The sequence below is a fragment of the Phyllostomus discolor genome, chromosome 14, assembly GCF_004126475.2.
Source record: "Phyllostomus discolor isolate MPI-MPIP mPhyDis1 chromosome 14, mPhyDis1.pri.v3, whole genome shotgun sequence".
NCBI classification, from domain to species: Eukaryota; Metazoa; Chordata; class Mammalia; order Chiroptera; family Phyllostomidae; genus Phyllostomus; species Phyllostomus discolor.
This window is the reverse complement of record NC_040916.2, coordinates 35,832,715-35,855,978: the sequence shown is the minus strand read 5'-3', so window position 1 is coordinate 35,855,978 and position 23,264 is coordinate 35,832,715. Positions and strand designations below refer to the sequence as shown.

The window sequence follows — 23,264 nt, the reverse complement described above, 5'->3', positions numbered from 1 at the left end:
AGCTTGAAGGAAGCAGTTTCATTGCAGTACTGAGGTTAAAAGACTGATTAGAGTAGGTTCAGAGAGAATTGGAGATGGGGAAGCAGGCACAGTAACCACACTAATGCTCTCGAGCAATTTCGTAATAATCCTCCCAACAACCCTATAAGCTAACACTGCTACTTCTATTTCTGTATGAGGAAACTGAGTCACTTGTCTAGGGTCACCCTGAGGTGCAACCCTGGTGGAAATCAGAATGTCTGATTTCAGAGGTAGCCTCCTATACTGTCCTGCTACTGTCTACAAAATTAAAATCCCGCTATGTGCTTTTCAACTCTTAACTTCTACCTATAACAATGAGAGTAAGATTCAAGGTGAACATCTAGGTTAAAGTTTTAGAAAAATAAATTAAATGTACTTGTCACTGAATTTTAAGGAGTATTTACTATAAGGAGGCCCTGCGAGTCAGCCTCGTGCCCTGGCTAACTGTGTCTAGTAGCTATTATAAACTATTTATCAGAAAGTAGATAATAATTGCATCCTTAATAGACTCCTATTAATAACCAACGCCTGCTCATCCTCCTTTTATTAATTTCTGATACTCCTTGGCTTCTTCCCAGCCTGTGCATGCTCCCCTCATTATGGCTGTTCAGAGAGCCTTCCTTAAAGAGATGCAACACACCTTGACTTCCTCGTGATCTCCCAAGCATGGGTTTCCTTCCTCTAGACCCTTAGTTATCTGCTTCTTTGGATTATGCTAGGAGTATCTCAAAGCAGCCAAACATTTATGCAACAGTCATTGAAGAATTATCTGGACAAGCATATGTGAATGGCTATAAAGCCAAGCAAATGAATGTCCCATCATACCCCTGGCTCTATTGAAAGAAATTGGAATGTCAGAGGTTGGGAGGATATCTTACAGGCCACACCGGAATAATGAAGCCAAAGAGGAGGCTAAGATAGCCTTGCTTATGATAGAATGGGTTGTCCCACTGACTTGAACTTTGCTGGAGCTTAGATATTGCCTTGATAGTACTGGGATCTTTCATTTATAACAGTTGTACTCAATGTACCTATTATACCCCTCCATATGGTGCTTTGGCCAAAAATTAAAAAGATAAATGTTGGCATTTGTTCCAGGATACAACAAGAAGGATTCACGTGTCAACTGATCAAGGGGACACGTGGAGCATGGCCCAGCTCCCCTCCGTGGGGCAAGAACAATTCTACTCTATTCTCGCAGCTAATGATGACATGGTGTTCATGCACGTAGATGAGCCTGGAGGTGAGAACTCTGTAGTGGCCCACTCTTAAATTCATAGAGATTTAAGCCTCAAGCCCTGCTTTTATAGTAGCTTTTCTTCTTACATGCCAATTTTTCCTCCTACCCCTAGGAATTTATCAGTGTCCTACTGAATATTCTGTCTTAGAATAGGTAACCTGCGTTAAAAAGGCCACTTGTTTTGCCATCGTATGGTTTGTGTGCATACCCAAGGCATCCGAGTGCTCTATAGCAGTGCCGCTCAAAGAATGCTCAGAGGGCCGTACTGATTTGTACACTCTGTTACCAAATAAGTATAGGAAGTGAGAGCAAGCATTTAGACACTCATAAAGTAGCCATTTAACAAAGTAACTTTATATCTGTTGAATCTAACTATAAAAGAGTTGATAAATACATTTTGTATTTTGTATTTCATTTCTGTAGTTATTAGTTTATATTTTACAAAAACATTGGTTTATGACATAATGAAAATTTAAAGTTGATCTTCATCACAGATAGTTTGAGAACATTGTTCCAGAGTATAAACATTTAGAGATATGTAAGATATGAATCTAAATACAGTGCTTCTGCCACCAAAATATATCTGGTAAGAGCTTTTCTGCAGCATCTGTTTAATTCATGCAACAAACTCAGCATCGACCACATTGCAGGCAGTAAGTAAGATGAGTACTAGAATTAAAGAGGTACGTGAAGATCTTGAGCATTGAACCTTGATTGAATCTCAAGTCTGTGTCTGCATCACGAAGACAGACAGTTGGCTAATGTGCATTCAGTCATGTGTACAGTTAGACTGTTGTTGCCTGTTTCCTCCCAAGACAGTGTTTCCGTTTGCCTGTTTTAGATACCGGGTTTGGCACAATCTTTACCTCAGACGATCGAGGCATTGTCTATTCCAAGTCCTTGGACCGACATCTCTATACTACCACAGGCGGCGAGACGGACTTCACCAACGTGACCTCCCTCCGTGGGGTCTACATAACAAGTGTACTCTCTGAAGGTGACTCTTGGCTCAACTGTCCTTCAGCTTAACATGTTGGGAGTTGAGGCTTGTGAGGGGACAGACTGTCCTGTCCCCGCAGTAACATTGCTTACCTGGCCAGCAGCCACACTACCTGTGTAAATTCTGGCTCTCCGCTTTAAATAAGTTATGGTGAATAGAACTAAGAAAGAGCAAAGCAAGAAGTATTTGGGGGGGTTCAGTGTTATTTAGTTTATAAAATAAGTCTTCCGTATTGGGAGGTTCCCACCTACGGGAATGAGCCCAAATTTGAACCTCCTTTGGCTTTTCTCCTTGTCAAGGACATAGCTGTAGGCAGCTGAGCTACTCTGCCTAGTGGTTCTGCAGTCCACTTACACAAATAAACACATTAAAGTACAGAGACTCTTAAAATTTTGTTTATTTATGTATTTATTTTTTTGATAGGAGGCGGGGGTGTCTATTTTTGTAAAGACCTCACAGTGGTCTACAAGGTCAAGTGATGTCAGCCCCCTATTTCCTCCCCGACCTCTCCTCCCCTTTTCCTCCCCCACCTCTCCCTTGCTCACTCTACTCTAGTCACTCCAGCTCTCAACCGCTCCTTACACCCACCAGGCTCACACGCCTGTGGTTTAGCGATTTGCACTCACCGTTCTGTTTGCCCAGGTATCTGCAAGGCTGACCACTTCCTCCTTCCAGTCTTTGCTCACGTTTACTTTCTGAACGAGGCCTGCCTTGACTGTCCTGTTTTCAGTCTCAGTCTGCCCTCCCCCACTCACACGCACAGTGTCAGTCCCCCTCCAGCTGTGCAAGCTTTTCCCATAGCACTTCCTTTCTAATATTCTATATGATTTACCTGTTTACAGCATCTGGTGTGTGTCTGTCTCACCCTACTAGAATGTATATTTCATGAAGGTTTTTATTTTTTAGTTTTGTTCACTGTTATATTCCCAAAGGCTTACAATAGTTTTCACATAGTGGGCACACAAAAATATTTATGGAATAAGTGAATTTGTCTTGATTTGGTTACTAATTTTCCTTAGAAAACTTAAAGCATATTATCTCTGAATTTAAACCCGCAACAGTTTATATCATGGAAAACAGAATAAGGAAGAGACATGGGGAGAAAAAGGAAAAGATGTAAGAAGGATAGGATATGGGGTAGTGGAGAAACAAAAAAACAGGAATTATTCATTCAGACTTATGTACATACATTCAAATCTTGAGATTGCCTAAAAGAAATGCAGTATCATGGCCTTGTCTGTAAAGACAAGTAACATTGAGATGCCTTTCCATCATGGAGCTTACTTTCAAGGCAAGGACAAGCAAGGAGAAGGGACATCAGCCTGTTCATGTTGGTAAGGAGATAAAAGGTATCTTTTCTCAAGAATGTCAGTCTAGATGATGTCTGGAATCCATTGGGTCCTGTTCAGGTAGGAAGCCTTCTTCAAATATCGTATTTAGGTTGCTACTGAGTTACCAACACTGAGCCATCATATTGGGTATTATGAGCTTATTACAGGGTTATAATGGACTTACAGAGTCTCAATGAGGAGAGAATTCTGCAATGAGAAACCAAACTTAGCAGGGTGCTTCTGGTGCATCAGGCTTAATAATCATTCTCTCTTCCCATCCAGATAATTCTATCCAGACTATGATCACTTTTGACCAAGGAGGAAGGTGGAAGCACCTGAGGAAGCCTGAGAACAGTGAATGTGATGCCACAGCAAAAAATAAGAATGAGGTTTGTTTTATTCCAAATGTCATATGTATTTGGAGCAAAGCAGCCACTCTGTTCTGCTCTTATTGTCCCTGGCTTTGGAATAGTGAAGTTTCATACTTGATTAGGGTCCACAGGTAAAGGTGGGTGGTTTGGAAATGAGAGTAATGAAATAACTTAAAATGTAGGAACTAGGAACTGTGAGGAAAGGCCACAAATAATCCACAAGTGGATTATTTGACTTTCAAAGAAAAACAAAACTGAGGGCTAACAGTTTGTGTTTTACGAAACTGCTGAGTGGGAACAGAATGGACAGATGGGCCAGTGATTAGTAAGGAGTCAGTGTGGCAGCTATGAGACATTAGGAATTCTACAAAATCCACAGACCAGCCGTTGATGAGCAGTGCAAAGCCATGCTGGCCAGAAGCAAGAGAAGAGAACTTGGCCTTGTCTTCCCCTCTGCCTGGGCGCCACACAGCTGGTGGGTGGTGGCCCGGCAGTGCCTGTGGCAGCAGGAACTGACCCTCTGAGGAAAGACCGAGAACAGGAAATACAAAGGCGTTGCTCCAGGAGATCCCAGATTCTAGGAGTGACAGGTCTTGACAGGCAAGAAAGAAAGAAAAGTAAAACAAGCTTTGTGTCTGGCTCTTTCAGACTTTGAGAGGTGCTTAGGGGAACACAAAGAGAGTTTTCTTCCAAAAATGATAGTGTTGGTCGTTCTGAGCTCTCCTCTGAATACTGTGGCTAATGTGTAGTCTGCTGTTCCAGGCTGGGTTTTCTGCCTTGGTTTAAGAGCCTCACACAGTGTGAGCTTAACTGTATCTACCACACCCCCAACGCTCTCCCTCCCTTCCCCATACTCATCAATGCAATAGAGTCCCTCTCCCTTCTCCCTTTTCCCGTCCCCTGCCATGCCCTTGCCCTGTGCTTGCCCTCCTTACCTGAAGCCTGGGCAGTGCCATGGCCTCTTTGCTTGTCTTGCTTCCCGCACACTCCCCGTGCCTCTCCCTCCCCAGCACTTCTGGCTTCCCTTCGCCTGTGAATAATAAAGTCTTTGATCCCGTGACTTAAAGATCCTCTCCTCCCATCAGGCTCTCTCCTGCTTTATCCATGTCATAGTCCGTTTTGTCACTGACATACCCCTTGTTGTCATCCTCCGCTGCTCTGTCACCACCCCACAGGTGCCCCTGCCTCTGTGGCCTTGCTCGCATTGTTCCTGGGGCAGCTGGGCCTGTCTCCCCCACCCCGATTCATTAAGCTTCATGGAAATCCCGACCACCCTCACTGCCCATCCATCTTCAGTCAGGACTAATCATTCATAGTTTGCTTGAAACTCTTATTTTGCAGTAAAATATACATGACATAAAATTAACATTTTAACTAATTTGAACCCCTTTGAAAGCACTAACTTGCATTCTGCTTTATACCTCAAATAGCTTCAGAGAAATATTTCTTAAAGATAGGACTGGGTCTTATTTCTGATCAACACCACATCTTGTACAGCGTCTGAAATATGCCAGGTGTTCGCCAGGTTTTTGTGGAATCATACTTCAGATATTGACCAGAGGCTTTGGTGTAATGCAGGAATAGAACAAGCTAAGATTACACATGAGAAAGTAATTGCATAATTGTTCCCAAATATACTAATGCATTTCAAAATCAAGAATCTCCCGACTCTATAACTCAAAAACAAAAAATCAAATAGACCAAACTAAAAATGAGCAAAGAACTTGAACAGACATTTCTCTAAAGAAAATATATAGATGGCCATAAGCACATGAAAAGATACTAACATTAGTAATTATTAGGGAAATGCAAATCCAGACCACAGCAAGAGACCACCTCACACCCATTAGGACAGTTACTATAAAAATAAATAAATAACAAGCATGGCAAGTATGTGGAGAAATTGAAACCCTTGTGCACTGTTGGTGGGAACGAAATGTGATATAGCCACTATAGAAAACAGAATGGAGATTCCTCAAAAAATTAAACATAGAACTATCACAGATCCAGCAATTCCACCTCTGGGTATATATCCAAAAGAGTTGAACAGAGGGTCTCAAAGAGATATTTGCACACCCATGTTCTTAGAAGCATTACTCCTGACAGACAAAAGGTAGATACCATCTAGGTGTTTGTGGACAGATGGATAAGCACAATGTGGTCTATACATGCAATGGAACATTATTCAGCCTTAAAAAGGCAGGAAATTCTAACACATGCTACAACGTGGATGAACCTTAAGGACATTATGCTAAGTGAAATAAGCCAGTCACAAAAAGACAAATGCGCTGTGGTTCCACTTATACGAGGTACCTACAATAGTCAAATTCACAGAGACTGAAAGCAGAATGGTGATTGCCAGCGGCTGAGGGGAGGGAGGAATAGGCAGTCGTTGCTTAATGGATACAGAGTCGTTGCTTAATGGATGAAGAAGTTCCAGAGAAGGATAGTGGTGATGGTTACACAACAGTGTGAATGTACTTTACTGAACTATTCACTTAAAAATGGTTAAGATGGTAATTTTTATGCTGTGTGTGATTTATCATAATCTTTTTTTAAAAGAGTATCCCACTGAGGTCTGGGTTAGGTTTATTAGAAGGCTCTAGGAGATGAGTAAAAAATTACATCTTTGGTTTTAATCTAAGTTTTGGTTTCTTTTCACAGTGCAGCCTCCATATTCACGCTTCCTACAGCATCTCCCAGAAACTAAATGTCCCAATGCCCCCCCTCTCAGAACCCAATGCTGTGGGCATAGTCATCGCCCATGGTAAGTAGCCCTGCCCTCCCCTCCTCGGGAAGAAGTGGCTGACACACTGAAACTCAGGCTTTATTCATGCTATAAAAAAAATCACCATAGCTTTTCCCATCCTTAGTAGAATTTCCTTTTTAAAAAAATATTTTATTTATTTTTAGACAGAAGGGAAGGGAAGGAGAAAGAGAGGGAGAGAAACATCAATGTTTGGTTGCCTCTCACACACCCCACATGGGGGAACCTGGCCCACAACCCAGGCACGTGCCCTGACTGGGAATTGAACCGGTGACCCTTTGGTTCACAGGCCAGTGCTCAATCCACTGAGCCACACCAGCCAGGGCCTTTGTAGAATTTCTTACATGATAATAGTACTTTGGGTTTTTCATGGACCTCCATCGGAGACTGATCCCAAATTTTCAGCAACCTTTTTTCTATCATAAGAAGCATGATGGGAAAAAATCAGAGTAAATTCACTCAAAACTAGCCTCTTCGCATTATGTCCCCTGTTTATTTGCTGATCTGTGCTGAGGAGACGGTGGATTGTGTTGCAGGTAGTGTGGGGGATGCCATCTCAGTGATGGTTCCAGATGTGTACATCTCAGATGACGGGGGTTACTCCTGGGCAAAGATGCTGGAAGGACCCCACTACTACACCATCCTGGACTCCGGAGGCATCATTGCGGCCATTGAGCACAGCAACCGTCCTATCAATGTGATTAAGTATGCATGAGCTCAGCTGCCCCCACACTATCTGCTAGAGGGCACCTGTGGGAAGTGTTTCCGGGTTTGCTGGGGGGGAAGTTACAGGCCCTGATTTAAATTTGTGCATTCTGCAGAACTGTAGAAAAGTTCTTAAAGGGGTTAGAGCAACTCAGATTAAATGGCTTGCTGCTTCTTCTGACTCCCTCTACTTAACACTTTGTGTCATTTTTAAAAATATTCTTCCTTGTCTCCACAAGAATATTATGGCAACGTTTGAGCGTTCTGGATGGGAAATGACTCCTTAAATAAAAGTTCATGTAAAATAATTTCTGTATGTTGAAGTGGAAGCCCATTCTTACATGGGTCACTACTTTCTCTTTCCTTTGAAAGAATTTTTATAAAGGCATTTTTTCCCCCACACTCTCTGAATGAATCCCTTTTCCTACCCTGTTAACCACAGGCATTAAAAACTGATTTAATAGTAAGCCATCACCTAAATATGAAGGTTCTCCTCTGATTTGGGACCTAACAGCAGAGTGGTTTCCTGATGTTCCTGTAAATGGTGACCCTCTGTCATGGTCTTTCTCTGATGGCGGTTTCAGGTTCTCCACAGACGAGGGGCAGTGCTGGCAAACCTACACGTTCACCAAGGATCCCATCTACTTTACCGGCCTCGCTTCGGAACCTGGAGCGAGGTCCATGAATGTCAGCATCTGGGGTTTCACAGAATCTTTCCTGACTCGCCAGTGGGTTTCCTATACCATCGATTTTAAAGATATTCTGGAAAGAAACTGTGAGTATCTCCTTTGACCTTTTCTACCAGGAACTTATAAGCCCATTTTTTCTAAATAACCAATTCAGTTGAATTTGTTTTCACTGGAAGAACATGCATGTGAAAGAGAATGGAAGGATGTTCCCTGTGAGTAATCAGGCTTTGGAATTTGGACAGGCACTGTCCAAGAGAAATGAAATGAGGGCCACAAATGTTACTTAAGTTATTCTTTCAGCAACATTATAAAAGTAAAAGAGGTGAAAGTAATTATAATAATATAATTACTCAGTATATCCAAAATATTATCATTTCAACATGCAAGCAGTATTAAAATTGATCAGTGCAATATTTTATGTTCTTTTTCTCCTAAGTCTTCAAAATCTGGTGTATATCTTACACTCATCCTTAAGTAAGTTTCAGTTCAGCTCTGCACTGTTAGATCTCTGGAACACTTTTTGAGACCTTTTTCTGCTTATAAGGATAATGCATGCTTGTGTTTATCTAAAATTATTTTATAACATTTCAGGGTTTTTGACCCCTGGTTACAGCAGAACTATAAAGAGGAAACTTTAGAGGAAAGTGTGTTGCAAAGGCATCTAATTGATTGTGTCACTTATTAAAATGTTGAAGGAGAGTTTTCATGCCAAGAGTTTTGGCTTGAACGCTGGTCACAGGTAAGGCTCTAGAAAGGCTACTGGGCAGGCATGGAGCCCACACGGACCTTCAGAGTTCTGTGACTTCGAACTAGAAGACATGCAAAAGGCCCAGTGAAGGGCTTCAGAAAAGGAGTTAAAAGGTTAATTGCAGGGTATTCTAAAGAATCACAAGCACACCCTAGCCCCAGTACCAAAGATGCTGACATTGTACTGAAAAATGTGGAGGAGAAAGGAAAAACTGGAGAAAAGGTGACTACCCTGTAACCTGTAGCCTGTAGTTACTTGTTGGCATCGTAAGATAAAAAGACTTGAGTCAAGACACTGGTTGAATTTTGGACCTATTAATTAGACTGTATTATGGGTCTATTTCCTCAGAATGTTAATTCAGTGACTCCTGGAGGAAGCTGTCACTTGGATCTTACTTTTCTAAAAACTATTTAACTATGATTTAATACTGCAGAGTCATCATTATCTAAATTCATTAAGTAGGCTGGAAAGGAGCTGGCTTACGAGTTTTCCCTTCAGCAGGCAGCTCTGCAGTAATCCCCAAAGTCTGTCACAAAAAGATGCAGTAAACACCAGCTCTCAACCAGGTTTTGTGCTGGTCTTCATTTCCTGAAGGATAAAAACCTAATCCACAGTCTTTAGACTATAGCCTTCGAGTCATTTTTCCAGGAGTGGATGATACTAAGCCTGGTTAACCATCACCAACAGTTGTCATTGACACCCAGTTGACTAGAGTTAAAAGTCTGGACAGAGAATGTTTTCCCTTCTGTTTGAAGCAAACTGACCCATGCGTTTGGCTCATCGGTGTCCTGCCCTAAAGGAACACATCTGGTTGCTGACCTCAGGCAGCTCCTGTCGGCCAAGCGCACAGGTGCACAAGACGTGCAAGTCAGCAGCCTCTCAGTTTGGAAGGAGCCCTAGAGATCCTCTGTCCCGCTTCCTGGCTTGAAACAAATGACGGTTTTCCTAGTACTCACATGAGTGGTGAGATGCAAATCATCCTCCTTTGGCATGAGGAAATGCTAGCCACTGGTAGGCTCCAACTAATGTAACTTTGGTTTGCACTTCCAAAGTGAAGCAATGGGTCGAGTCAGAAATCCCCACTTTTCCTCTCCTTGTTCTTCCTGCTGCCAGGCAGCGGCCTCCTGTGGGTGGGTTCTGTGCAATGCAGTCTCCCGAACAACCTGTCTTTCCTTTAGGTGAAGAGAAGGACTATACCATTTGGCTGGCCCACTCCACAGACCCTGGAGATTTTGGAGATGGCTGCATTTTAGGCTATAAAGAACAGTTCCTACGGCTGCACAAGTCATCCATCTGTCAGAATGGCCGGGACTATGTGGTGACCAAGCAGCCGTCCATCTGTCCCTGCTCCCTGGAAGACTTCCTCTGGTATCAGCACCCTCAGTTCCCTGTCAGCCCCTTTCCCGTGCCAGAGGCCGTGAGACACGGTTGTCTTATAGGACTGAACAATGTTTCAACCCTTGTAGTTCCCTTCTTCCCCAAGAGTGGAGAACTGCTGCTTCTCATTCAGGAAACTGAGGCAAAGAAAAAGGGCACCAAAGTTGTTAATCATTGGACAGATAATATTATCACACCGGACAGTAATTACTGGGCAGAACCAGCAGCATCCCCTAGAAATCCTGACTTGGCAATGGTAGGAAGGAGAGAGGTAAATAAGGAGGAATAGAATTATAAAATAGAGAGAGGTGGTGATAGGATAAAAACCCCAAAGAAAGGCCCTGGCTGGCGTAGCTCAGTGGATTGAGCACGGGCTGGGAACCAAAGTGTCCCAGGTTCGATTCCCAGCCAGAGTACATTCCTGGGTTGCAGGCCATGATCCCCAGCAACCGCACATTGATGTTTCTCTCTCTCTCTCTCTCTCTCTCTCTCTCTCTCTCTCTCTGTCTCTCTCTCTCTCCCCCCCGCCTCTCTCTCTCTCCCTCCCTTCCCTCTCTAAAAAAAAAATAAATAAATAAAATCTTTTAAAAAATTATAAAAAAAAAAACAAAACAAAGAAAGTGGCACAGGAGCTAAGAGGGCATTGGACTGGAGCAAATAGCCGACAGCCTGAGTTAGCAGGGAAGGAACCAGGTTTGGGTCATACGCAAGACTAAAGGCAGAGAGAGTGTGATTCTTGCCTGAAACAGGAGGTGACAGCAATATATTTATGGTCCCCATGTTCCATCAAGGTTTCGAAGCCATCAGGGTGAACTCCCAGAGTACAGGACCATTCAGGCTTACGTGGTTGGCATGGGTTTAGTTGATAATACAAGGGCAAGGGAGCCCCTAAGTAGCCTAAGCAAGGTAATGGAGTAATCTTATGGAACTCATTACCTGCAAAACATAATGACAGGAAGTAAAAGGTTTGGAAAAGAAGGCAGGCAGAGAGCAGTCATGTCCTCCCATGTCATACTCCCCAACCACAGGTGACAGAGAACATGGGACTGAGCAAACCCGAGTCTGACCCCATGTGAGCCCTCCTGTGTGGCTCATATCTGCTGTGGGATGGCCAGGGGTCCTCTTTTCTTTTTCCACACAGATCAGAGGGAGAATACCCCTCCGATCACTTTGGTTTGTTACGCAGGGCCAGAGCCTGTTGACACTAAAACTCTTAAGGGCTGCCTCCATCCTCGACTGCATGTAGGCTGGCTCTTCCTTACGGAGCTTCTCCTGTTGTCCAGACATGCTGTGCTTCTCCTGAGCTCCGAGCCCTTGTACATGCCACTTCACCTGCCTAGAAAATCTCTCCACATTCCCTCTTTGATCCCCAAACCTGGTGGATTCCTCCTTAGCCTTTAGTGCTGAGTTCAGATACCACCTCTTTGAAGCCTTCCCCAGCTCTCCCTTATCTAGGCTCCCACAGAACCCTATCACAGCGCTTACTGTGTCTTAATCACTGTGTTCGCTTACACCACTAAACTCTATAGACTTTTGAGGGCATATCATATTTGATCATCATGTTGTAGCAGTGACAGCCACTGGCATTTCCAGAGCACTAACTGTACTGGGCACTGGCCTGAGCAGTATATACAGAGCCTCAGCAGCCCTGTGAGATGGGTACTGTTGTCATTTCCATTTCACAAAGGGAGGAGGAAGTGAAAGTGCAGAGAGGTTATGACTAACTTGTCCATAGTCACCCATCCAGAAAGTGGTAGTGCTGGCATGGGAACTGGCAGTTGAGCTCCGGAGCCCATACTCTACCCCATGTGCTTAAGGAATGTGCACTTTGTGCATGGGGTTTTGGATTGAATACCTGAAATTTTTACCACAAGTTTTCCCCCTGCTCTGGGAGGAGTGGTGTCTTCTACATCTTTTGTTTCCCCTACTCTCTTCTGTAAATATTTGTCAGAAAAACCCTCAAGTACAAGCAATATCTATATATTCCCCAGATATTCACGAAATACTTGCAAAGTGAGAATGGAAGGTTTGTTATGGACTCTCCGGGTAAGATGCACATAATTATGTTGTGAAACAGCAGGCAGTAAGTGCTTCAGGGGTTTAGAGAAGGAAGAGATCATTCTAGCTAGAGGTGAATGAGGTGGGTCAAAGAAGGCTTTGCTGGGGAGGTGGCATTTGAGCTGAGCCCTACGAGTAGTAGGATTTGACCCTGTGCACCTGGGAAGACGCAAGTCATTAAAGCCAGTAGACGGGTGTGGGTGTGATCAGGAAGGGCATGCTGTAAGATAGGTTATGAGGGGAAGTCACTGTATTCACGATAGAGAAGAAGGTAGGGTCCAGATGAGGATGCTCAGGCTGAACTTTCGACTTAGATGAGGGAAGGAAGGTAGTGTCATTGACAAATGTAAGGAAGTGATAGGAAAGGCTGGCATGAAGGACGGAACAGGGTGTGTTTGGAATGTTTTATTTATTTGAGGTTCTGCCAGCAGATTTAGATGCTGATGTCCAGCAGGTATTTGGAACTCAAGGATTAGAGCTCAAGAAAAGTAAAACCTGAACGTTTTTCTTGCAACAACAGTTAAGTTCACAAAGGGAGAGCAGATACAAAATTAAAAAAAAAAATGAGTCCTCGAACCTTGGAAAACATCTGTGGATTAGGAAGAGAGAAGAGCCATCAGTGACCAGAGAAATGGACAAGTACAGTTTTGCGGTGTGGAGGTGGGCAGGAGCGCGGAGCTGTGTCAGGTGGTCAAGGTGAAAGGTTAGAGAAGACTTCACTGGATTGGATGATTAGTGAGCCCTTGGGGTAGGAAGAGACTCAGACATTCATTGTCAAGGATGCAGATGGGATGAAGCTAAAATGCACAGAATTAAAAGTAAATGGATAAAATAGAACAAGTAAAGTGTAGTCTTTTAAGAAATTTGGCCAATAAGGCAGAGTAGGGCAAAGGAAGAGGACACACGAAGGCTAAGGAGAAGGCACTGGGTGAGTGGGATGGTCCCTCTTACACTGTCAATGAAGCAGGGCCGCAGGGCATCAGGAAGGGTGGGCCAAGAATGCCCGTGCTGGGAGTCCGCTCAGAGAGGAGGCAGTGCTCTTTCCTTGGGGACAATGGGAAGGAGAACAGATGGGTAGTGCCTTGGAGAGATGGCACAGAATGGAGGGCAGGACAGGGCATTCACATTGATGGCAAGGACCATTTAAGAAGCTGAGGGGGTCATCTATGGGGAAGGCAGGAAAGGCTTCCAAATACCTCATGGTATACCTCCAAATAGCATAATAATGAGTTATTTGGAGGTAAATAAAAGAAGTACTAATTTAGATCTGTGGCTGATACACAGTTTCTCCATCTTAGTTGCATGAGTTCCCCACCCCATGCAGGCTTCCTGGAGCATGAGCTATCTGTGCGAGGCTCCCAGCCTTGGTGCTCCCAACTACCAGTCCTAAGTCCACCAGGCCAGATCCGTAGCTCTTTCCCCCCAGTTAAGCCCTTCCCATGTCTGTTCTCCTAAGTGGACCTTCTTTATAGATGCCACAGGCTTTCCTGAGCTGCTTTCCGGCAACCCAGGACTGGAATATTAGTCATCCACTGTCCCACTTCAAAACCTTCCTGTCTTTCATCAACTTTAAAAGATACTTTATTTGATGACTCTTGCAGTGATTTTGGCTACTTCCGTCCAGAAAACGACTCCAAGTGCGTGGAACAGCCAGAGCTGAAGGGCCATGACCTAGAGTTTTGTCTGTATGGCAAAGAAGAGCACCTGACAACAAATGGGTGAGATGGCTTTTCTCCTTTTTGACAAGTGAATCGCCCATGTTTGGAGTGAAAAGCTGCTTTTATCCACACAGAGATATGAGCAATGTTCTAGTGCACTCTAGAAAAATACTGTCTAGTAGAACTTTTTGTGATGATGGAAATGTTCTATAATCTTCTGTGTCCAGTATGGCAGCCACAAGCCCTGTGTAGCTATTGACACAAGTATGACAAAAGAATTGAATTAATTTATTTAAATTTAAATAGCATCATATTAGAGCGGCTCCAGAAGAACCTCATTGCCTCCTCCCCCTACTAAATACTGCCCCCTCCCATTTCTGAACTATGAGTCAGTGTGCTCCCTGAGTCACAGTTCTTTGGCACAGTCTCTTGAGGCAGAAAGGAGGCATGTCCCTGCCGCAAGGCCAGGGGTGCTTGGTCTGTTCAGGGCCTGAAAACACAAAACAACGCACCCCAAACATCCCTGTGGATCTCCCTGCATGCATGAAAGATGGCGTAAGGACAAGAAGCTTTTCTGTAGTTTTTCAAATCTTGTTTTCAGGAAATAGGCAAGAATCCAGTAATACATTCCTGTATTCTGTTAAATTTTCTCTGCCTTTCAGGTACCGGAAAATTCCAGGAGACAAATGCCAAGGCGGAGTGAATCCAGTTCGTGAAGTGAAAGACTTGAAAAAGAAATGCACAAGCAACTTTTTGAATCCAGAAATGCAGGTATGTTAAAGTAGATGTGGTTTAGGCCCAAGTGGGGTTTTGTGTTCTGCCAGGAATAGTCAGTTACACCATCAGGAATTTTATTACTGAACACAAAGTGGCCAGATGACTCCTGTCAGGCTTTCCTTTGCACAGGAAACTGTCAGGATGAAGGAAGGGTCACATGACCCTATGATAAGTTCATCTACTGAGACCTTATTTTGTTGGGGAAAAAATAGTATTTGTAAAGTTGTTCCAAGTCTTAGAAGCATAGTGTTGAGGAAATTTCTGAGGCTTAGGGTCATTTAGGAAAGACTCAAGAAGTTTGGCTGTAAAGGGCTGGAGTTTTGCACGTGCAGAAGAGAAGAGTACTGGACCATGGGTAGGCTGGATCTCTGTGCCAAGTCATACCAAGTGTGTTCACAATGAAAAACTGAACTATGGTAATAATGACTGGTTTTGATTTAGAAGCAAGTTATGCAGGACCTGACAGGTCTGTAGTACTGACTGGGATTTGGGGACGTGGTAAAGAAGAAACCTGAATAAAGAAGCACTGGACCAGCAGTGTGACCTGGGGCAGTAAACTGTGGGCCCAAGTTTCCCAGGCTGTGAAACGAGAGAGGGACAACCTGCAGTAGTCCCCTCCTCTGTAACGTCTGAGGGATGAGGGCCTGACAAGGGGCAGGGTGAAGGCGGCAGAGGGAGAAGATGTATGGGTGTGTGTACTTGTGTACCAGAGGAGGGGTCTAGTTCCTCCTCTGCACCCCTGCCCTGCACTCCTGGTGGCTGTCCTCAGAGTGTTTGTGTGTGTGATTGCACAGGACTCCCGCCCACAGGGACACAACTTGTCCCAGAATCCAGCTCCGTCTCCTCTTGGAAACACTGAAAACACACACTCCCTCTCTCCCACCCAGAAGCAGGTAGGTCACACTCAAACAATGATATCGAAAGGCTTATTTGTAAAAACATATCAAAAACTAAGTAAAAAGATAAATCTTGGTGTCATATGATGGCCTGCCTGAAATAGCATTGGCAGGGCTTCTTGCCAGCTGACGGCCCTGTTCTAGGTTCATTCAGCCCACTGCTCCCAACATCTCCCTTTCCTGCTCCACCCTTAAAAGCTCTAAGACTTATAAACAGTGGTAGCGGGGAACAGTCACAATTACCATCCAATCTGAGAAGTTGCTAAGGCTTCCATTGTAACTTTGACATTGAAGCCACTGCATTTGTACCATTCTGACTGCTTCAAGGCGGCTGAAGTTCTGCTGACCCCCTGCCAGCTGTGACATTCTCCTGGTTCATCCTCCTGAAATGGCTCATTTTGGGGGTTGGAAGAGTAGCATCATGAAATGCCTAGAGACTGCAGATCACTCAGAGGAATGAGGGGAATCGGCTGCTTCTTTGAACTCAGTCTTAGAACACACACGCCTGTAACTTTTTGTTTGTGTTTTAATTTATCAAGAAATCCAAGTCAAATTCTGTCCCAATTATCCTGGCCACTGTGGGATTGATGTTGATCACAATCGTGGCAGGAGTGCTGATTGTGAAGAAATACGTCTGTGGGGGAAGGTAAGGAACATGGAAGTCCATCAGAGATGTGATGTGGACACTGGCCAGCAGTGTCCACAGCATTGCAGATGAGATGAGACAAATTCACATGAACCACCCAAGTCCTGTGGAGGGAAAGGGACGGCATGGCCACTCTCTTAAGGGGAAAATGCCCCGACACTTGCATTGACAGACTTTTATTGGCTTTAATTTGTATAGGAGTACAGGGTGTATACATAAAGTTCATCAGTCATTGTCAGCAGAAATGATTAAACAATAGATAACATTCAGAGAACTCTGAGGGCTTATTCTGAGTCAGGGTCAGATAGTTAAAGGGCCATAAAACTTTGGGGAACAAACTCACTTCATGCTTGGACCCTTACCATTTAAACTGAGGGTATTAGCAAAGTAGGTTTCATAAGACTTTATGCATTCTTTCTTAGGCTTGATTACCCTAGGGAACCTGCCCTTTCCAGCACAGGGCCACACCTACCTCCAGCATTGTTTCAGGCTTAAATCAGGCAGGGGAAGTAAGGCAGGCAAGAGATTAGGAGACTTCTGGTAGACAGAATGAGGGCTCAGGCTACGTCAAAGCCTAGGGGCAAGGGTCCATCACTCCCTTTTTCTATAGCCTTCCCTCCCCCCAAGTCCTTCCCTGAGGGGCCCCTTTGCAACCATGCCTGTCTTAGGTCGTCTCTCCTTTGAGGAATGTTACCTGCCATTGGCTAACCAGTCATCCCTCCTGGGGCCAAGTAGGGTGAGGTGAAAGGGGGGCAGAGGCTGTGCCCCGACAAGGAAGATAAGCTTTGTCTCCTAAGTGGCTTATGGTTCCAAGGTCCTTTACTCAGCCTTAGCCACCAGGGGTTACAGTTTCTGAAACCAGGAAGGGCGGTCTGCAACAGAGGTGCTGCATTCAAACGAGAAAGTCAGCCAAGGGCAAATGGTTGAGCCTGCCCTTAGCAAAAGAAGTGATATTCTTGAAACAACAGGCCCAAATCTTCTCAAATCTTATATTTTCCATATGCCAACTATGAGCTGTGCTTCCTGTATGTGCCAGTCCTTCCGTGAGTGTATAAAACTGGAAAAATCCACAGTCCTGTAAGAAATACACCCCTCCTCACCAGCCTGGGGTTAACAGAGGTTTCTGCACATAGGTTCCTGGTGCATCGGTACTCTGTGCTACAGCAGCATGCCGAGGCCAATGGTGTGGATGGCGTGGATGCTTTGGACACAGCCTCCCGCACTAATAAAAGCGGTTATCATGATGACTCAGATGAGGTGAGACTATTTCTTTTTGGGGGGTGGTCGAGGAGTACAAAAAAGAGTGATTCTTTTCCTGTGCATGGTCAAGATATGACTGAGGTAAATGATGTAATAAGCTAGAAGCAGGAACTTAATGACTATAAGATTCGGTCAGCCAGAAACAAGGTTACTGCTTTCAAAATAGGAGTTTTTTAGTCTCTTCAATAATATGGTCTATGTTTTTTCAGGACCTCCTGGAATAGCTCCTCAAAGGAGCTGGGACCGAGCATGGATGATGGAAACGCAGTACCTCTTACACTCCTTGTGGCTCCGACTTGGGGAAATAAATTTCCCATTGCAAGGGACCCAGCTCCATTTCTGCTGCTTCTGTCAAAGCCAGAAGGACCTCCACTAAAGAAATGCAAGGGAGTGGGGTGGGGGCGGAACCCTAAACACTTACAGTTGGCTCTGAGAAGGGGGGGCAATTTTTAAATCTTTAACTTCTTATTTCAAGTTGTCTTTTTTAAAAGTATGGGCTTTTTTGGTTTTGTTTTTGTTTTCTAAGGGAAATGAAATGGAATTTGAAGGGAACGGCTCACTAACTCCACTCCTGCATGTTTTGCATGGCACCTGCCCCAAGGCACTGCCAGCTCCATCAACTCCCACAAAGTACTCGGTGCCGTCCCTAGGCTCTGCTGGTGACACGAAGCAGCTGCAGAGATGAACACAAAGGCTGCGGTGACTGGCACGACCTGGGTAGCCTTTCTGCATCTGGGGACAGCCCTGCTCCAAGACTGCTGCACACCAGCTCACACAGATCCCCACCTTGTTTTCTTTTCAGGGACCATAGATCACAGTGATTTTTCTTTTTCCTGTTTAATTAGGCAATACCCTTGTTAATTGCCCATTGGCAACTAACTTAACCATGGGCTTCCAAAGCACTAAATCAGGAAAAGTTATAGGGCAACATTTTCGACTGGGGGCAGGAGGAAGGGAGCAGCAGAGAATTGACTAGATTTAGCACCTATTAAAGGAGAAATTCTTCCTTCTTCCGAGATCTTTCAAGCCATGCTTTGTGTGCGTGCCAGTGGACTTGCTCAAGGACAGGGTTCAGGTTTACCCTGGATATCTGCCCGGGCCAAGTGATCTCTGCTAGAACTGATGGTGGCATGCCCAGTGCAGCCCCTGAGGACTGAACACTGTCTTCCATGTGCCCGTTACCTGCTGTGTTGGCTCATTGGTGAATCATTTGAATGGCTGCTTATCTGCTTCCTCTTAGGTGGCTGTTGTACAGGCAGCGAGGACTAGACATGTCTTCAGTTTATAGGCTTTTTAAAAATATCAGAATGTTATTACCAGGCTCTCTTCCTCACCCCTTTTCCCCAGGTTGCCAAGCAGTTTATTGGCATGAAACTTCTGGCTGAACAAACTGAAAAGACTTCCAGTGTAGGTGATGTTTTGTGTGATACATTAAGTTCATGATTTAAATTTAAGGGAGTTTTCCATTTGACATTTTTTCAAATTAAATCAATTATAGAATGTAGCGAGGTGGATTTTTGGGTGGCTATAGAGTCATGGAAAGCTGCAATAATTAGTTTTATACAGCTTGAATATTTGCTACACAGGAATATAATACAGTATGTCTTTGGTCTTAGCATGCCTACTATGCTGGCCACTGTGTCTCCCAATAATTATGATTGGGACATTTCTCGGGCAACTGCCATTTTGCTGCTAGTCCATTTTATGGCCAGAAAGTCCATAAAAAGTAAATGTGCCAAATGAACTTTTGTCTGAATGCGTGAGCAGATGGCTAAGTTCTCTCCTCACCAGAATGGAATAACAGCAGCAGGGAAATGGGGGAGGGAGTGGACTGAGAATTCTAGAGACTTGGAAACTGCAGTAAAATTAAATGAGTCAGGGAGCTTCAGTTAGAAAATAATGTTAGGGAGGGTAGATTTTGTGAAGAGAATTTTTGTTAGTGCCAGAGAGCACTTGTCTTTTAGGAAAAGCTCATTCATTTTGCATGGTTTTTAAATTTAAAATAATTCCAAAGATAAATCAGCTCACAAAGGATGAAATGTCACCTTTGCCCCGGACACCCTCACCTCCTGCCCAAAGTGAACTGGATGCCCAGGAAAGCCCCACGTCTCCAACAGCTTCTCTCCCAGCACGTGCTCACCGGGGTAGAAGTGCTGAGATGTGATTCTCAGTCTTTAAGATCAAGGAAAGTTAATAATTCTTCTCTAACCATATAAGAGTAGGGCTCTTTATTTATGATGATACCTGGGGTTTCTATAGAAATTAGCAATTTTCAGAGCAGTTTCACTTGCATAATGTCATTGGAGCCTCACCACATTCCTGTGAAATTTTTTTCTTAAAAGTAGGGGTTGTGAGCCTATTTTTAGGAGATGGACTGAGAAGGAATACAAAAGTTGAGTAAACTGCCAGGGTCCCTGTGTGTCATGAGCGATGCCGGCTGGCTGCCTTCAGAACACTTGAACATTCTGTGTGTGCAGTGCTGCGTACCTAGAATAAGGCTCCTTCCTTACGGACCAGCTGTTCTGCGGGGCAGGAGTCAGTGGAATTTCTTTCTGAGCGGTGTTTAGTGCCCCTCGTTGCCTTGGTAAAAATGTTATTCTCCTGCTTTTCATGGCTAAAAACAAAAGTAATAACTTTGAATGTGTGTTTAAAAGCTGCCCCTCACCTCATCAAGGGTCACAGTTCAAGAGTACAGGAATGGACTTTCCACTGATGAGTCCCTTCTCCATTCTCCTTGTTTTCCATCCATGGCTGGCAAGCTGGTTTAGTTGGTTTGAGGACTGCTAACAAGGCTGGCTCATTCCCTTTATCGGCTAGTTAACATTCTACATCAACGTGCTCACTCAAGTGCATGCCTTCAGCCAGTGAGTAAAACAGCCTAAATCCATGACTGCGTCTAAAGAATAAAGATCTTATCCTTCTGATGTTAGGTTAGGAGCATTAACTTTGAAAGAAAAGCATAGCATATAATTGTGTAAAGTCCCATGCTTGATAGCAACAGAAGAGATGATTTCTGGTGGTTTCCACAATAGAATTTAGCATCATAAGATAGGTTGGACATATCAGACTGTCCCAAGTAGTGGGCTGAGCTCTTGAATCCAGGTGGAGAATTTGCCATCTTTCTTGCTTTATGGACAGATGTCTTAGACCTGAGTGGGGCTTTTGGTTTTCAGTGAGACCAGAGACCAGGGATACATACACCTAATTGAAAGGAAACACACTTAGAAGAATAAAAATGTTTAGAGTGTTTGACAGTTTTAGGCTGGGCTCAGAGTCAGCAGATTGGCTATAACTGAAACTTAGAATTTGCCATCTGCCTCTGAATAGGTGTGTGTGTGTCTCACTCTTACCTTTGCCTCTGGACCTCTACATGCCCAAGCTGGCCTTGCGTCCCTGACAGATTAGTAATGCGCTGGCTGCCTCCAGTTCCTGCTGCTTTTCCCACGGCCTTTGTCATGACACTGGGATACGGAGAGGAGTGCCAGGTTGTCCGCACCCACCCCAGGTGGGAGGGATGGCCTGGGTTTTGTCATTTCCTTATTTTCCAGGCAAGTCATCCAGGCAGAGATTCCCGCTTTCCTTTTGGGAGAGCTCTAAGGCGCCCTGCCCCGATACGCAGTGGCTAGCACTCATCCTGCTCGATGTCGGCACAGTCCCCTCAGCCCACGTGAAGCCAGGATACTTGGAACTGCTCAAATAGGAACTCAGTTTTTCAACTTTGCTATACTATCTTTCCTCAAGCAGGAGAATAAGCAGGACTTAAATATCTTTTGAACAAAACCAAAGTTTAAGATTTGCCACGTGATGGGAGTGATAGGGAGGGCCAGACTTTCAGCACTGGCACTCAGCAGGTGCCAGGCTCTCCGTTCCACCTGCCACTGTCTGCCCAGCTCAGGCAGCCCTGGGAGCACCGCCTGCCCTAGCAGAGCCCAGGCCATGCCCTCATGGAGGATAATTGAAATAGCAGGGGCATACCGATTTCCTGGTTACGTCACATTATAACAAGAATCAGAACATTAATTTGAAATTGTCTTCAACTTGCTGTATGCATTTTTTCATACCAGTACATTCTTAAGTGTTCTTGTTTATAGAGAATAACATAAACTAATCTGTACCTTTATACATATGTACATATATACATGTATAAACTGTATAGTGTACATGCTAATGATTTATTGATATGTTCCAAATCTTTACTGCAGTTCTCATCCTCTGCATGCCCTCAGTCTGTGGTCAGGTGACGAATGTTTCCTGATGATTCTGCCCACCTCCTGTGTTTGGATGTCTAGGGAAGAGGGTTTTGCTCATACCCTCCTTATCCTCGTGCACAGAAATGCTCAGGGTCCCCATGTGCCTGTTGTTCAACCCTCTCTTGTCTCTTGTTCCCTTTCTGAGCATGTAGTCTCTTCCTGTTCTGCACCTTCTCTTCCTCTTTCCCAAGCTGTGGGACAGCCACCTTCCTACTCAAGTGTAAAGCAGTATTAAGATCATTACTGCATGTGCGCTTAAAAAGAAAAACAGTTTCTGTTCCCTTGGGACAGGAAATTGCATGTGAGGTGGGTTAATCAAGTCTCAATGACCCACGTCAGTTACACAACAAAGCCAGACCGCCCATAATAAAATTCCACAAAATGGAAATAAAACTCAAATTTCTTTAGCATTGTGTAAATAAATCTGGATGTGTTTAACTTTGTACTGGTAATTTTCTGTATATTTGCAATATTTGGGTTAGAAATAAAACAGACTGGGACTTTGTTACCTGACCTACTGAAATGACTAAGCTACAGTTTGTTAATATGATACCTTTTCCAGTTTTCTAGCTTTAGCAATTATACCAAACCAGCAAATAAGCCAATTAAAGAGCCAGGAGTATGCATTTATAGTATGAAAAGTATTAGATCATTTATGGGGGAAACTACACACTTTTTTCTTTCTCATTATGCTTATAAAGATCCACTTCCCATGGGTATTTCTTCTGGGGAAAGACCAGCTTTCCCCAGAAAGTCTAACTGACCTACTCCACATACCTTCTCAGGGTTCAGTTGCTATATGCTTCCTCTAGACACAGCAACACACAATTACTCTCCTGAATTATATGTTCCTTACAGCAGGTTTGACAAATAACAACACTGAAGTTTAACTTTGGTATATTCCCATTCGCCCCTCTTATATTTCTCTCGCTGCCCTTCCTCATAGTCCTTCCTGATCCACTTCATTTAAGGACCTCCAGAGAGCTGCAGCTTTCCTCTCTTCCAAAACATTTCTTTTAGGAGAGGTTCCTGCTGATGCCCCGGAGCCTTTAAGGCTGAGCTCGCTCCTCAGTCTGCCATTCTGGGGTGCATTTCTGTGGAATACTTGCTTTGAAGCATGGTCTGAAAATGACAAGGCAAAGACCTTGTTCTTGAGGAGCCCGCTGTCTGGTGGAAGAGTTCCTCCCCCAGGAGAGGATCTACAATGGTTTTTTTTCAGGAATTTATCTAACATAGTGTTCTTAGACTTCCTACACCAGAATCACTAGGTTGCCTTTGAAAATGCAGATTCCCAGTTCTCACCCACACCTATTAAATTAGGCTGTTCTAATGGGCAGACCCTAGGAGTCTATGGTTTTTATTTGACTCTTGTACACCTTCACTGCAACAAAGGGCTAAGACCGACAGCCTGGGTATAAGGGGTGTTTGGAGTCCTGTGGTGCAGGGACTGTCTGTACTCGTAAGGACCTT

The 23,264-nt window shown here is 44.2% G+C and overlaps 1 protein-coding gene across 4 annotated transcripts in view; it reads left to right on the top strand.

The window, feature by feature from the left end:
- SORT1 (sortilin 1) overlaps positions 1 to 22,279 on the top strand; it is a 59,424-nt gene extending 37,145 nt beyond the window's left edge. For 2 of the 4 annotated variants that reach the window (XM_036015018.1, XM_028503086.2), the window contains exons 9-21: positions 1,120 to 1,264; positions 2,103 to 2,258; positions 3,875 to 3,981; positions 6,628 to 6,730; positions 7,267 to 7,435; positions 8,020 to 8,210; positions 10,051 to 10,240; positions 13,909 to 14,025; positions 14,628 to 14,736; positions 15,537 to 15,635; positions 16,178 to 16,284; positions 17,418 to 17,541; positions 17,754 to 22,279. In XM_036015018.1, the coding sequence (XP_035870911.1) occupies positions 1,120 to 1,264; positions 2,103 to 2,258; positions 3,875 to 3,981; positions 6,628 to 6,730; positions 7,267 to 7,435; positions 8,020 to 8,210; positions 10,051 to 10,240; positions 13,909 to 14,025; positions 14,628 to 14,736; positions 15,537 to 15,635; positions 16,178 to 16,284; positions 17,418 to 17,541; positions 17,754 to 17,768 (1,632 nt within the window). In that variant the 3' untranslated portion in view covers positions 17,769 to 22,279. The remainder of the gene's footprint in view (positions 1 to 1,119; positions 1,265 to 2,102; positions 2,259 to 3,874; positions 3,982 to 6,627; positions 6,731 to 7,266; positions 7,436 to 8,019; positions 8,211 to 10,050; positions 10,241 to 13,908; positions 14,026 to 14,627; positions 14,737 to 15,536; positions 15,636 to 16,177; positions 16,285 to 17,417; positions 17,542 to 17,753) is intronic. The other 2 variants (XM_036015019.1, XM_028503087.2) reach the window with 1 other exon arrangement.
- The last annotated feature ends 985 nt before the right edge of the window (positions 22,280 to 23,264 follow it).